General features: G+C 34.5%; 1 protein-coding gene across 1 annotated transcript; it reads left to right on the top strand.

Annotated features, from left to right (window-relative positions):
• The first annotated feature begins 2,761 nt into the window (after window positions 1–2,761).
• On the top strand, window positions 2,762–14,719 carry LOC126818712 (RNA-binding E3 ubiquitin-protein ligase MEX3C). Its single transcript, XM_050546248.2, has 2 exons — window positions 2,762–3,158; window positions 11,997–14,719. Exons 1-2 carry the CDS (start codon window positions 2,918–2,920, stop codon window positions 13,094–13,096), a joined length of 1,341 nt encoding a protein of 446 aa, XP_050402205.1. The 5' UTR covers window positions 2,762–2,917; the 3' UTR covers window positions 13,097–14,719.
• Window positions 14,720–17,499: the final 2,780 nt, after the last annotated feature.

Raw genomic sequence — 17,499 nt, 5'->3', positions numbered from 1 at the left:
TCATAGCACACTGTATGGCGTATGCCCGTTTTCATTAGCCAAGTATAGGAGCAGAACAGTGGGACGTTAAACCCCATTTAATTTCATTTCATTTCATTTCGGCACCGAATGGGCTGATAATGATGGGCATGCGCAAGACATTGTGGCAGTAGGGCATACTCTTATTTCAAATTCCAACAGTCATTGGTTCTATTACGTGCACGCCAATGTGTACATGAGACCTCGGTATTTCGTCCATCCGAAGGACTATACGTTGTCGAGATAAAAATTACTTCACAGCTACTTTCGCTTTAGTTAATTCTTTGAGAAAACTTTTATTTATCGGTAGGGGAACGTATGTAAATAGGGAATTTGGTAAATTAGAAGAGTTACATTATTTGTAATCTTTGTGGCGGAGATAAAAAAAAAAATAACAAATATGTCTAAGACCACTTTCGCTTGAGTTGATTCTTGTATTTAATTCGATGGATCGCCAAATATCCCAGATCGTTTGGGTAACTACGATAATTAGGAACAATATACCATGATTATCAACGTCCATATGTCATAAGTTATGAATATATAGACAACTAATTTCTCTGGTAATACTATGATGTAATAAGACTTGACTATATATAGACATATGGTATTATTAGTACTATTATTATTATTATTCCATAAAATATGTTTATGGAGTCTTTATGAATGGAAATTAATAATGCAGTCACGTTTAAAGTCAATAGTCCCCATTTTCAAAAAGATCTGTCCGAGTTAAAAGAAAATCATCTACTTGTCAAACGCATTTTAACTACATCTTTTACACACAATTAAATCAACAATTTACATGTCACTTATATAACTTACAATACACGTCCATATTATTTATTAAATAACTGTTGATTGTCTAATGTGCAATCACATTTCTTTTCTTTTCGGTTTCTCTCTGCGCCAACCTTTTTTCTTTAGAGTTGGGGGGGGGGGGGTCAATATTGGAATTCGTTTAGAATAATATGAACTATATCACATACTTATGGAAGAACAATTATTAATTTATTTGGGTTATGTTTCGTAGAGTATTTTCTTAACGTTGATTGATTAAGGGAAAATAATCTTCAATCTTAGAAAGCTATTCTCTTCGGTAAGATGTCATGTCATAATGTTTTCATTTACACTTTCATATAATGGCGATTGTTTAGATTGTTATCAAAAAGAATCCATCGATTTACTTATTACACTTTTACAGTTGTATGATCATAGTCGGACACCAGATCAACGGATTAAAGACGTAAAAGGTACAAATTTTTACACGTCCATTTGTTAAAAACAAACGATAAAGAGATTGTGACAAGTTTTTAAAAACCGCAATTACCGTTAGTCGTGACGTTCTATTGTTTTCTTCTCACACACAACCGATTCATTAATCCTTTGATCAAGAAATAGTTGATCGAGGTGCTAATTAACGGCAACCCAGTCACACGTGCTAACACTGTGTAGAAGTGTATAGTCTATGTATGTATGTATATAGTTGACTAAACACAGCATACATGTATCATTAGTTTGATATGTATATTAAGGACATCTGTTGATATATATAAATATATACATAATAGATCAATACAAACAAGTAAAATGGTTTATTCTGCTATTAACCAATAAGTGTACTTGAGAGTTTAATCAATATGTATCTATTATTTACATCAAAATAGAATGTTCACTATAAGTCAATGAATGACATAATATCGGGTTTTGTTTGGGTTTTTCTTTTTTGATTTATCGAATTTTAGGTTAATGCATAGATGGTTTTGGGGTTTTTTTGTATAATTATTATTATTATTTATTTCTTGTGTGCAAATTCTATTTTATAAATCCATAAAGTGTTTAACTGAGAGAGGTGTCGATGAAAACCAAATATTGAATAAAAAATCGAGAATGTTTTACTCCAAAGATATGAAGACTCCAAGGGAGGGAATCGTATTTAATAGATTGGTTTTCATGATAAATTATTGTTGTTGAAATGATCTGTGTAGAGTTCCATTAATATTACATTTGTAGAGTAAGAATGTAAGACCACGTTATAGATATACACTTACCTATATGAACGTGTATCATATGAGTATATCATACGAATGTCGTAGTTTACAGTGTTGATAATAACATGCCTGGCTTGTTACAACTATAAACAAAGTGTAGTATTAAGACAGAGACAAGTCATGGATTATTGACTAGCGATATAAGATATGTACACATTGTTTTAAGTAATTCAACGAAAATATAGTATTCAAACACTGTAAATTTACGTGTTAGATACATTTCCAGATTTTTTTTTAAACTGTACAAACAAAAATAATCATAGTTCTTTGTGTATTTCGGCGGGAATTTGGTAAAAAAAAAAAGAATAAAAAAAGTATAAACAAACTGACAGCCAGTTCGTCACTGAAGCGTGAAGCAAAACTACACAAAGAATCCAAATATAGAATTGCAGACGACATCTGGCAAACAATGAAAGATTCGTCAGAAAGTATTTAAAACGTTTTCTTATAGTTTTATCCAGCAGATGTCTCTGGTATGTTGTCACTGAATGAAACACGCGCGAAAATCATCAAAAACTCGACTTGGCCACCCGCAAAAATTGACGCTCACTGTTTTGCTAGACAATAATCTAGATCGGGTCAAAGTTCGACTCCTCCCAACAGCTGCTCTTCAGCCAATCAAATAGCTGTTAGGAGTAGAAATTTATACTCTCGCGCGGAACTTTGGGAAAATGACGTCAGCCTAGCCATATTGCTTTTGTGCATTGTGCTAAGATTGAGAGACTAGTGCATTGTGAGCCTCACTCAGAGGCTGGTCGAAGTGAACAAAGAAAAAAAACCGTTGTGTGTGAAGATATAACAGAAAACGGACGAGTACTCATGTATTTGACTATCGTGCAACGTTTGTGATGCCTGCTAGCGTTTATTCCGAAATGACTACTACTAGCAGCGCGCTAGAGGATCAGCGCGCGTTACAGCTAGCTTTTGAACTGTCTATGCTTGCACTTAATGGTGAGGATGAATCGTCTTCTCCCCCTCTCCCTTCCACAACGTTCGAAGAGGCACACATGAGAGCCAGGAGTGCTAATACTACTGAATGTGTGCCTGTACCTAGCTCGGAACATGTAGCAGAAATAGTTGGAAGACAAGGTAAGCATATAACTGTTTAGCCGAAATTTGAGCCAAGTACATAAAAAAGCATGGGTTTCATGCAGAACGGGCATCGATAAACCATTCTACGGCGCGTGTGTAAGCACGTGTCTTCACCAATGATTTTACGTCGCAGTTACAAATTTTCTTTCTTTGTCTGATATTGTTTTGGAACTGTTTCTCGCTTTTGGTATTTTATTCTATTGCTATTATCTAAATGTGTTTTTAGACCGAGTCAGTTCAGTTCCTTGTTAATCGACTTCAGAAAAAGACTAATCTATTTGAGGTCTAGCAGTACATTAATTCTTTAATTTATCGTATTAACCACAAAATATTGCTCATAAATGGGTAAGGAGCTTCCGACGAAAATTTGGAAAAATGTTACGCTACTTATTTATAGTAGCTTATGCAATATACAGTCACTTTCCTAAATTGACGCACAGATCATTCCTATTTACAAGCTTTGTGTTTTTTTTACGTCGCTATTATTGATGTAAAAGTCTCGTTTTTAACGAAGCTATCGATTTATATTCCTAAAAAATATCAATCGTTGCTGAGAGAAGCTGACACAAAACATAACATTGTTTCGTCTGAGTCATTTATATATTTCAATCATGCAATATAATGAATGGATATTCCCCATTTTGGTCCCAAACCAGACGCGTAATTCCCAGTAAATATTGAGGCTCTTGAAAATACCACAATCACGTTAGTCATATCCACGAGAGGAAATACATTAATTTCAAATTTTAGGAGGATATTACGTCTATTTCAAACAAAACGCAACATTGTCGCTATTTGATCATTTTTGCGGTCAATTAAACGGGAACTGAAAATCGTTGATAGCTAAGTGAAAGTCGGAAATGAGTTCTACATTTCTAATACGATAAAATGTTAGTTTAATATCAACAGTTTTTGGTTAAACGAAATATCACATCATGTTAGATAAACACAGCATAAAATAATTACTGGGACAAAACAAAGAACTTCAGTATTATGACATTTTGAAAAGAGGCCAAAAATTTGTTTCGGCAAGACGTATTTATTTGTCTATTGTTATTTTGAAATGTGTATTTATTTTATACCATAGCTTGCTTTGTGATTCAGAATTTGACAATTTAATGTTAGTGTATTCTATTTCGCTATTCAAAAATCAAAATTTGGCAATTTGATGTTAGTGTATTCTGTTTCGCTATTCAAAAATCAAAATTTGGCAATTTGCTGTCAGTAAACCTCCCATACAGCATTGAGAACAGGTAATACAAGATAGAGGGGAAATAGTTGAAATACATCCCTGGTAACATGATATTGTAAAAGCTTTAACAGACTACTGTTATTTGGCTATACATGTACTGATAACACTACCTCTCATTTCTATTTTGGTTAAATTGCTGAAAACATCATAACTAAAACAAACCAACGCTTGTTTTCTTATGTTCTTCTAGAACGACAGACTATCAGGCTTACTTCTTAGCCTAGGAATCATAACATAAACAGAAGCCATAGTGTTGTGTGTATTTCTTAGAATGTTTTAAGTCAGTGACCCTTAATTAGATTATAGAGAATTTATGTAGTATTTGTTAATTGGATGTTATTTGCTTTCACAGTGCATACTAATTAACTTGCCCCATGTGTATCTTGAATAAAAATGTGCATTTCAAGATTTAAAGATGGCACCAACTAAGCTAATAAAGACAGGCAATGTGTTGTGTGGAAAATTCGACTCGACACCATAGTTACATGTATGGCCAACTCTTATTTCAAATTCAGACTGTCAAGGGTTCTTTTACATGGATGCCAACATGTACACTGGGCCTCAGTTTTTCACCCATTCAAAAGACTAGATACTGTTCCTCGCCAGGCCCTCCAACCTGCACCACAGGCAATGGGGGGAATTCTGAGAAACTTTCTTAGCCTAACAATCAGTTGCGAGCCCTGGTTAACGAGCTTGTTTCTTACAGATAGTTGTTATATGTTCTTGTACATAATCAACCAGATACACACAAAATAGAGACCTGAAGTTTGGGGGATTACGCATTAATATTCACTCGGTATCAAATATGTATACACTTTATACGAATGTAGTTTATTGTTAAGCTCAATAATATATATCTGTCTTTTGAATTGATTGAATAGATGGCTTGTGAATTGGTCCTTCATGTACTTCGCTACATATTAAACATTAATAAATTAAAGAAAAGTCTATTATAGAGCAACAACATTGTGGCGCCCTTGTCATACAACGTAATCCTTAAATAATCTAGTGGATATTAATATAATAAAGTTAATGTTTCCATCAAAAACGATATTTGATATAGATTTCTCTAATGTCATATGACAAGATTTGAGCAATTGAGTGGCTTCGTGAAATTAATATAACAATCGCATACATGCAATGTCATTGATTTTTGATTTTTTTCAATGGAATTAGCTTAGACTTGACATTATCAAACTACTGAATTTGATAAACCACTCGTTAATTTGGGAAATTCCCAATGATAGCTTTGCTGATAATGATTACATTGCCTTTAAGTATGCTTCTTTTCTTAACACATGTAGTTTCCATTTCCTGAAATCCCATGTGTAAACCATTGCTTCTAGTAATTGTAAGTATCTCAGCTGTTGTGCACAAGAAAGAGTATGCTTACTCTTTGTCGAACATCTGAAAAAACTGCTCATTTACTTGGAAAGTTTGCCTACACTGTAAGTACATGTTTTCGCACAGTACATGTTAGCATCTGCATTATATTGTGATAATAATTGAAAGAAAATAATACTTGATTCTAGCAAAATTCTTTTTGAAACTATTTTTGCTGGAAAGCAGCTGTAGTTTATTACTAATACTTAAACCCTTTTTAAAAAATTACTCTTGACTTGTTGATCTTTTCGTTATCTACTGTTCTAAATCATAAATTTTTGTTGGAAGATTTTATCATGGTTTATCAGGACTCGGTTGGTCCTCTCTTTAAACAGAATCATGTGTAATATGAGGACTTGACTCATATTATACTAAACTCCTCATTAATAATAACTATGTTAATTAGTTCACTATGTTATTTTGTAATTATGATATAGCGGAAGTTAAGACCCATTTAATTCTGGGAGAGGTTAACACATATAATTTATCAGTAAGATTATATTCTGTTGATTAGCTTTATGTAATGAGTGGGTACCAGTGATAACTATTATTGTATGGGGGAGCATTTGTAATCTGAGGGCAAGTTATACAGGGTGCATTTAGGTTCTAATAACATTGTAATGTGATAAAACATATATTAGTTATTGTATTTTGTGTGATTTTAACATGTAGGTTCTAGTAACTTGTAATACATGTGCGTCATTCTATTTTATGGAGTGAATTTAGGTTCCGATACCATTGCAATATAACACCTATTGTATGGGAAGAGTTTAGGTTCTGATCAGGTTACATTTACTTTGCAATATGATAAATTACTATTCCCTACAAATTAAGAGGGGGGGGTGGGGACAAACTCGTGTTGAATTCGGTTAATTAGCTTAGGTACATGTACATGTCGGCATCTCTCAAATTGAAGTTTTGCGTTGTAAAGCGGCTCTCTGATACTCTTATGAAATGGGCTACTCTCTAAGTTTTTGAAACTGGGGCCTTATCCTTTTGATTTATCAATAAAATATGTTTAAAACAAAACCTGATACTGTTCAAGTAGTACTATTTTCTGTGAGTGGTATAAAGACTTGTATGATTGTGTGCAGGCTTGTTGTATTAAACCCAAATAATGTCCAACAGAGTGAGAGTTTCCATCATGCATTATTACCAAGATAAGATTAATCAGAGTTTTACATGCAATGCATACAATACTCAATCAACTACTCGATTCACTTCAATTGAATTGTCTTGAGAAATTGGATTGTCTCGAGAAATTGGTCTATTCTATTGAATTTGAAATTTATGCTTTTATCAAAGTCATGTACAAGAATCTCATGCAATGGTCGTCATTTTTATACTGACCAGTTTCAATAAGATACCGGTTTATGAACACAGAGCTGCCTTCGTAGACGGCGAAGACTATACAGTTTCCCCATAAAGAATTAATGTTAATTCTTTATGGGTATTCAGTTTTCTATGCCATTTCTGTGGAGGAAGAAATCTGATTCAATGCTGAGTATTGTCATGGACTTTGTCGAAACACAAATCTCTATATGACTAATTAGATTGTCTTCCATATTTCATAATGTGCCATATTAATTGGATTGAGGTATAAATTATTGATTGACATTACATGTATATTGTAATTAACACATTAACACGAATAAAACATGGTAACCTAATTATAAAAATGATTGTGTCTAGAGAAATCTCGTTTATATTAAATATTTGTAGGTATGAGTAATATGTTAGTATTGATTTCATGTTGAACAACCTGTTGGTTTTATACAGTGTCTGTAACATATACGCTTATTGGAATTATTATTACGAATTAGTATTGGTCTGTTACATTACACACGATCTCTTTGAAGTTTCAAGTTTGTAATAAATGGTTTAAAGTCTAAAGTGTAGCACTCCACAGCATGTACATGTCATCTGTGACTGCATCATGGTTAAGATCTCATGGGGTCATGCTATGTGTGTTTTCTACTTGTTCCCCGCTCTTCCCCCGAATGCTTATGTGCATACAGTAGGTTATAATAATGTACGTGAATAATAAACTGTATAGGAAACGATTGTGCATTATTATCGATACACCAAAATGCCCCTCCTCTCATCGCCTTATCGTGCGTAAATGTTAAATCCCACTGTTTTATCTCTCTCCTTACACATACATAAAATCTATGGTAATAGTAACATGTTAGGCAATAGAAAGTTTAGTTGACATAGGTTGAAGTAGATATTATCACAGTGTTTAGACCAGCTCCTATGACCAGGTGTAGCTGATCAACAAGGTTTGTTGAGGGTTCAACCTGTCCAACAGCCATATTAATGGCTTCAACCTGGTATGTAAATAAATGATAGGTGTTTTTTTTCTGGACTTTGTAACATTTGTGATGAACAATTTAGTCAAGCATCTGCATGTACTGGGAATTCAGTACAAAAAAACAGATGTACTGAGAACAGACGTCTTGTGCATAAATGCCAAAACCTTGGCGGCCTATAAACCTGAAATATCAAGTGTAACTTGTGCGTAGATTTTGAAAATGTTCATTCATTATTATGTGTAATACTACAAGAATGAAATTATATATTATAGTAGTGACTGATGGTGAAAGGTAATACTAGATCACCACATGACATCCCCATCTACCCTTCCTCTAAATCTGTTTTTAAGACTGCTAGTTTTTAGGTTAATGACTATATTTCCTCACCAGTCCTTTACTCAAAATTATCTCTTAGTCTTCTCTACTTGTGCTGGCACCACTCCAGATTCATAAAAACAGATGGTAGGTGTTAAGATATCCCACCCCTCTATTCCAGCTCAAGGTTTTTGTCTGTATCAAAGGTTAGATAAAATAACTTCAACTTGCCTGGGAAAGTAGTACTCGTGGAATCTAATTTGCTACATTCAGACCTACATACTGACTGTATTAAAAACAGGTTTGAATCGTTTAGATGGTTCTAAAGTTATACTATATCTTTAGTAGATCTTAGATCAGAATATCCAGGGATGGTAGCCAGGTTAAATAATATATATTCCAAAGTGCAATGCACATGTTGCATATTAAAGCACTTGTGATTTATTGCAAAGTTTTGAATCGAAGTAAACAAAATATAAGATTCTTGAATTCTTTATGGAATTTGGCCTGATCACAGAGTGTATAATGCTCTTCTTGAAAATTGCCTAGAGCTATGGTTTATTACTCATTGATCTATGTGGATTTCTATTGGTGATGGCATTAGTCTGGTCGAGATTAGTAATATCATTGATTATTACACAGAGTTCCATGTTCCATCACTGACAGACAATATTATCAAGTTTACAAGATGGATCCATGTATGCTGCATGTCCATGAACTGCCATGTTGAATAGATTGTTTTGTTTTTCAAGAGATAAATCCCAGGATTTACATGTAGCCGATTTGTCATTAAATGTCTTTCTAATTATCTCTCTCAACTTTCTTCCCAAGCCATGTGAAACACAAAAAAAGGCTATGAATATAAATTACTAATGAAGGAATGTATACATGACCTTTCCCCTTTTCACACTGACCCTAGAGGATGAACTTGTATTTAAGAGTATCCTGTCAACTTGACTCACAAAGATAATTACTATGTGTAGATTGTTTGACATTTTGATCTAAGTACTTTGTCTACATGTACATTAAAATACATACTATGTCTATTTTCTATCTATCAAGTATACTTCATAAAATGATAAAGTATGTGTATTAAGTGGCATTGTACTAGGTTCTCAGTGTCTTAGAGGGGACGCACCCAGGGTTGCGGATACAAATACATGTAGGCTTTGTCCAAGGTATTAATGGATAACCCCCTACCATCACACATAAACTAATCTGACCTAGTCAAACTACATGAACATGTCTGGCTAACTGGAGACAATAGAATTATATAATAGTAATGTTCAATTCGATTACACGTTCTTTTATAGACATGTATTACAAGGAACTATTTTGTACACTTGGAAGGTTAATATTCAAGTTAGTTGTGGGCTATTCACAGTTCTGTACTAATGACATTAGATATGGAATGGCGATGTTGATTATTCTGAATGAACAGATGTTGCAATGTAGGATAATTACAAGATGGCATCAAAATATGATAGAATATAAACACTATGAATTATGATAATGTATGACTAAGTTAATGTTTTATAAATCATCTTCTAACTATTGGCTTTGACAGGCTTAAAATTGTTCTATTATTAAAGGTTGGGATGACCAGTAAATGGTCCAAAATATTGCACAGTTGAATAGATCATATGGGGGTCATAAAAGCAAATAATTGTACTCAACAAAAAGGTTGCCCATGTTTTCTCCAGTTCTCCAAGCTATTAATGAAGTGATGTCATACTTTATCTTAGTTTCCAAAATGAAAATGACAGGATGACCTGGTTGCTTTGAGGTCACCTTCATGAATCAAAATAGGAAAGAAAGAACCATTATTGCTGAAAAAAATCTTGAAAATCCTGTCATAGTAATAGCTATGGGTTCTGTTTATTAATGTAAGTCACTTTAGTTTGACTATACCCTTGTTGTTCAGTTTAAAAAATAATGCTTTGCTATATGAACCATATCGATAACATGTTCTATCATAACAGTATCCAAACCTGTAGGACAACATGCAATAATATATATAATTGAAAATAATCTACTAATTCATATCAATTGTTCAGGGACTCATAATAGAAAATGAGAAAAGAATGTACATGTAATTCCCATATGGCTTGAGTTAACCAATAGATACCTGAATATTCTCTGGCAGGATAACCCTGGAAACACTTTGGCAACAACACAAATTACTTATAGATGTATTTCCATTTACTTAGCTTGTCATCACAATGATAACATGTATTCATTTAATCAAGAAGGGTAAAAGCATCAGATATTCATACATATTTAACAATGGTAAAAGCATATTGGGTAATAACATGTAGAAAAATGTATTTGATTTTCACAAGTTAATTGACTTGGGTAAAGTAAAGTGGTTTAATATATGCTCATCTAGGATAATGTTGTTTCATATGTATATACAAAAGTTGTTCAATACATTTAAAGGTATATACACATTTCATATACACAACAGGTCTACTAGGGTGGAGGTGCTTCATATTCATGTACAAAATGTATACACATCTGATCCACTAGGGTAGAGAAATTTCACATTTATGTACAAAATGTATACACAACTGGTAACTAGGGTAGAATTATATAATATTTCGATCACTGACCAACTAGGGTAGAGTTGTAACATTTCAAGGACTTATTAAATACAGGGTAATGTCATAATAGATCAAATACACTCTGTTTTTAGAATTGGTTAATATATAAAAATGCCATAATATTATCAACTGTAATTTATATGGTAAACACATTTATTATTCTCTCTGGTGTTAATTAAAATCACAACACATCAAAAAAAATAATAAAGTGACTAGAATAATGATATTTGTTGACATAACAAGATTCTACTCATTTTGACCCACGGTAATTAATTATATAAATGTGACTAACACAGTTTTTCCATCACAACAAGACCAATACTAAGTTCAAAAATGTAATAGTGTATTGTATATTGTGAAATCTATTAAGTATGCCTGAATGAACATCTTTCTGTAATACACAGGAGACAGTTTGTTGTGATAACAATACCTACATTCTTACATTGTCACATTCCTAAAATATAACAATGTGTTAATACATAGATTTTTCATCTTATAAGACTTGCTCACATACTATAAGAACAGGTTACAGCAGGGCTATAATGAAAGATGTTTTTTATCGGTGTCTAACCTATATATTTTTACCCGAGGGTGTAGGTCTATATACATGTTTGGTCATGTGTTAAGCTCATCTGTCTCAACTGATCGCTAAACAGCTGTAATAAACTTTACATGTTGTGATGTACATGTCTACATCTAATATCCAGCCAGATGCCTTTATTGCCGTTATCTGTATGCACCTAGATTTCTCTAATCTCGATCGGTCACTGCTAACTGAATTCAATCAAGTACATGTATATGGACTTGCCATCCTTCTGCCCGAATGGGTACAATTGTGAATAAATTATTAATTGAATAAAATAGTTTAGCCTTAGGCTTAGCTTTAGTATATACATATCACTGTCGTGTCAAACTTCATTTCATATGTTGTTCATTTTGATTTATGAGATTTTCATCTATTTTTCAGGCTGTAAAATCAAAGCTCTACGAGCCAAAACCAACACTTACATCAAAACCCCAGTACGAGGAGAGGAACCTGTGTTCGTGGTTACAGGAAGAAAAGAAGATGTCGGTCTCGCGAAACGGGAAATAATATCAGCAGCAGAACATTTTAGCCAAATCCGAGCGTCTCGGAGAAATAGTAGTGTGTCTAGTGTTTCTAGTAATGGATCTAACTTAACCCCTGGTCCTCCAAGTCCCAATGCTCCGGGTCAAATCACAATCCAGGTGCGTGTTCCGTATCGTGTTGTCGGATTAGTGGTTGGTCCGAAAGGTGCTACAATCAAACGCATTCAGCAACAAACACATACCTATATTGTAACACCCAGTAGGGATAAGGAACCAGTTTTCGAAGTAACAGGACTACCTGAAAATGTTGAAAAAGCCCGACATGAAATCGAGAGTCACATAGCATTGCGAACTGGTGATTTGGTAAATGGAGTAAATGGCTTCAGTACGTATGACAACGATGAGGGAATCAGCTCCCCTTCCTATGACCCGTTTGTTCCCCCTACCTATCCATGGACTGATTTAGGTGACAATTTTAACTCGCTAGTCTCTTTAATGAATGGTAACTGTTCACCAGCTGATAGCAGTTCCCGTAATAATTGTTGGTTTATTGGAGGAGTACCCACCACAAGAACATCTCCATCTTTACCAGAAAGCGGCACACAAAGTCAGGGCAGCGGCTCACCCAGCAATATCTCTCCAGTTCCTGGGGATCATCCCACCGTACGAAGAATCCGCAGTGACCCACTTAGCAATGGATTAACAAATGGTATCACCAATGGTACATGCATCACAGGTTTGCCTACCAACTTTGGTTCTACCTCCAACCTTGAACGCCCTTCCTCCACCAGCCCCATACTGGATGCAAACGGTGTAGTGCGTCCACGCAGACATTGTCTTATTTGCTCAGAAAATGAAGTGGTTGCAGCCCTGGTACCATGTGGTCACAATCTGTTCTGTATGGAGTGTGCCTCAACAATAGTAGGTAAACCTCTGGCTGAAAGATCTTGTCCAGTATGTCAGCAGCCTCCATCTCAGGCCATTCGCATCTTCTCGTGATCTTTATATCATCTACATCATGACAAAAACATGAGATTACCTATCATTTCTACCTGACACTGCCTTAATGTGGGGCTACCTACTTTCACTTTGGCTGTTCAGCTTTGTGCCTGTAACCATCCCCTTCTACTGGATTCTTACTGGCACAAACTGAAATGATTACAACACAGCTTATAATGAAGTCAGCAAGACTTCCTATTTTTAGTGCCAAAATAATTCCAAATCCTTTTTATGATCACTACTAGAATGTAGGAAAGTAGAGGTTGCTATTTTTGGCAGTGGTATGGTGATTTTACATACCCATTTATCGATGTTGAAACAAAAAAGTATCAAAGATATCTCTATTAATATTGAACGTGCAAATTGAATGGATATATATAGATATATAAATATAAAAATGTATATATCCTAAAGTATTATATTAATATTGAGAGTATTTTATTCTATATGATTTGTGTATGTTATTATTAAATGTAATATATATTAATATATTGTGTGGTGTTAAGATGTAACACCCTATGTGTTCGGTGTCCCATTCTCTATGTGAGAAACTATCAAACAATTAACTAAATATTATATTATTACTAGACTCTGGAATGATGGCATTATACCACTGGATTCTGATATTTTTAGTGCTTTGTTGCAGTTGATGAAATGTTTGTTATTGCAGTTTTCTTATATCCATGTATACTCTAATTGATCAGTAATTGTTCAACTATGCATATTAATGACTTAAGGCAGCCCTGATATTGTCAAAAGGACCCCACAACCTTCATGACTTAATACATCCACATATAGTTAACTATTTTTACCATAAAGAAAAATAATAGATCATTGTTTCATCATCTTCATAATATTTACCTCTTAACAAGATCAGGTCAAAGGTCATCCCCCAAATTATAATATAAACCACATGAACTTAATATCAATGATTGACTGATACTTCCAATACAAAGTGTATATATGGGCATAGGAAACTATTTATTTTAATTCTCTTGTTATGTATTGAGCATAATTAGACAAATGAAATTATTAAAAAAAACGATTTAAACGAAGAATAAAGTATATAAGGACATCATTCCAGATAATTTATCATATATATGGTTCAATATATATATGCATTTGTTATACAAAAGTCTTATATATGTCAGAATGACTGTGTTCGGTTGATTTATGTTCTGAAGAATGTTCGCAACGTGAGATTCTTTTTAAATTATATTTTATCCTGCAAGACATATTTTATAGATTATAAAATAAGAAAAAAAAATCTATAGACTTTATTTTATTCTATATGGTGTATTTGTCCAAGCTGGGCATATGTGTTATGTGATGAGAAATTTGTTTAAGCTTTTGAACATTTGTATAAATGGATTCTCAAAGTGAACAAAACCTAAATATGTTGCACATTAATAGTTTAGAATTTTCTATTTTAATATTATTATTTACTATTTGAATGTATATTGTAGACGTTTAAGATTACCAATATAACGTGAACAAATTAAAGATATTTTTATTTTAAAGACCAAAAATATTGGTCTGTACTAATATTATATTTGCTGAAACTCAATTATAAAAGATGTAAGAGTTTTATTTTTCTGCCATTAAAGTAAAGTCTAAAAATAGCCTCATGGTTCTCTTCTTGTTTTATGAGTAGATGGATGGAGACCACTTAAGATTAATGGGAAGTGAATTGTTGCAAATGTAACTTGTTTGGATGTACATATGAACTGTACAACAAATCCAGTCTGCTAATACAGATTTTTTCTATGTTTTTGAGACACACCCATATAGATTTACGTCTACATGCTGTAAAGTAAAGGTCAACAGCAATTGGAAGGGAAATTGGACTTAGACCCGTCATTGGATAGAAACTGATTCTTAAAGCTCAATTGTCCACATCTGGGAGGCAACGATCAATATGCACAAGAGGTATATGTATCTTTGGATGGGTTGGGTTATTGCTAATAGCTATGTCCCCGGGTTATAATTCTGATCAAAATGGCAGTCTTGTTGATCATTCTCTACTTTGGAAATGGAAATGCTAATTTGATAAAAAAGATACGAAATTTAATGTAGACAGTTTAATTAGTACCAGGCACCCATATTCCTGCAAATTGACGATAATTTCTCTTAAGCCTTACATGTATACATGACATGTATGAAGGTTGTCGATACAGTTAATAATGACTCCACCCTAATGTTGAAATAGTTACATATAGCACTATATATAGACTGTTGAGCACGGACAAGATTTTTGCTTTATTAATAGTATATTATTGTATGATTAATTATTAAACCTATTCTATATACAGACATTGATTTGTGGCTGTATGACCAACGTTAAGAGAGGCACTCGAGACATCCACAACAAACATTTAGCTATGCAAATATTGTGATGTTATTTTCATTCACTGGCTATTTGAGAAATTCTTAATGAACACATCTCCTGATTTAAAGGAATTACGTCAGCAATATGTTCTTAATACTTTGGGGTGATTATAGAATTTGGGCAGTGGGTTATGGTCTTTCAATTTTAAAAAACGGGTAGCATCAATGGGTACTTGTTACTGCAAATAATGCAGTAAGAGCTCAACGTAACACCACACTAATAACGACATTCTAGTCGAATACTCCCACCCCAAACAAATCTACAGCCCAAGGAATGATTCCGGCCACGTCGTACGTTCAGAAAACCATACATCGTTTGCAATGTAAAAAGAGTGTTCAAAGCAATAGCAGCACAGGCAGTAAATGAAATGGGGTTTAACGTCCTATTGTTTTGCTCCGACTGGGCTAAATAGGACGAGCAAACACCATACAGTGTGCTGTGGAGGAAATTTTGCCTGGGCAGCGACACAATGGCCTACTCTTATGTCGAATTCCAACTGCTAGGGGATCTTTTACGTGCACGCCAATGTATACACCGGACCTCGTTTTTTTACCCTGCCCGAACGACTAGACAGCTGTCATTGTCAAGCCCCCCTTCCTACATCACTAACAAGGTGAAACCACGTCGTACAGCGCAGACAGTCATTCAGGGATATGTTGCATAACGCTCTAATAATACATGTATTCTTTATAAAACCCTAATCCCATGAATACATTATCTCACTGACGAGAACGATGGGGGTCACTGGTTGAGGAGACAAGGTTAACTGCAGACAACGCAAACTTTTATACCGCTAAACTGACTGTTAACTGGCCGTAACAGCTTTCTGAAATAAATTAGCAAAAATTTTAAAAGTCACGACTTGTTTGTTCGGCTTTGTTTATGACCGGTTTTGTCAACGTGCTCGTACATAAAGTACGCAATGACCATAAACACCGACTTGAAAAACTCGAACCAAACAAGTCGCGTCGTGTCTTGCTTGAATTTCAAGATGCTGTAAAGACGTCTGACACTTGTGTGTTGGAAATGCAACAAACAAATTTTCAAACATCACTATCTGTTTACCTTCTAGCCGAACATGACATCTTGTGATTGTTCTAGCACTCTTTAAAAACACAAAACAAACTTGTCTTAAATCAGATACAAATTAAGATAAAAATGGACACTGGTATTGGGAAGCATCACAACCAAAAGGGACAACTTAACAGTCATATGGTTGATTGCTGGATTATTTCTGAAACAGATATTTAGATAAACAAAACGGTCGAATTTGTTCCAGTTCTGTAAACTTTGTCACCTAGGTGTTCATTCAGTAAGGCGCTGCCTAACTGATCAGGAGATCTAAGGCTGGATATTGGCCGAGAAAATTCCTGGGTACTTCACAGCCTGGTTTTTCTTTCTTAGTGGTGCAGGAAGGAAGTTCTGACAAGGAACAGCATCTCGTCGTTTGGGTTAAAGAATAAACCAAGGTCCAGTACACAGGCCTAATCAGGAGATCTAAGGTTCGATTTTGGCTGAGAAAATTCCAGGGGACTTTCCAGTCTGGTTTCTCCTTCTCAGTGGTGTAGGAAGGGAGCCTTCACAAGGAACAGCATCTCGTTGTTCGGGTGGAAGGATACACAGAGGTCCAGTACACAGGCCTATACAGTTGGAATCTGATTAATGAAATGAAATGGAGTTTAACGTCCTACTTTTCTGCAGCGACTGGGCTAATGAACACCGACATATACGCCATACAGTGCGCAATGAGAGAAATCTTGTCCGGGAAGCGGCGCTACTACCTGCCCTTATTTGGAATTCCAAATGTCAAGGGGGGGTTTATTTTGTGTACTCAAATGTGTACACGGTACCTCAGTTTTTCGTCCCACCCGAATGACTAGACACTGTCCTTATCAGGCCCGTTCCTGCACACATGACGTAAACTTATCTTCCTTGACCCGATTCGTACAAATTAGGACGTTCAACTCCATTTCATTTAATTTCATTTGTCCCCTGGAGTAAACAAGCTGTTAGG

Source organism: Patella vulgata, chromosome 4 (assembly GCF_932274485.2).
Source record: "Patella vulgata chromosome 4, xgPatVulg1.2, whole genome shotgun sequence".
Classification (NCBI taxonomy): domain Eukaryota; kingdom Metazoa; phylum Mollusca; class Gastropoda; family Patellidae; genus Patella; species Patella vulgata.
This window is presented reverse-complemented; position numbering and strand designations above follow the sequence as displayed.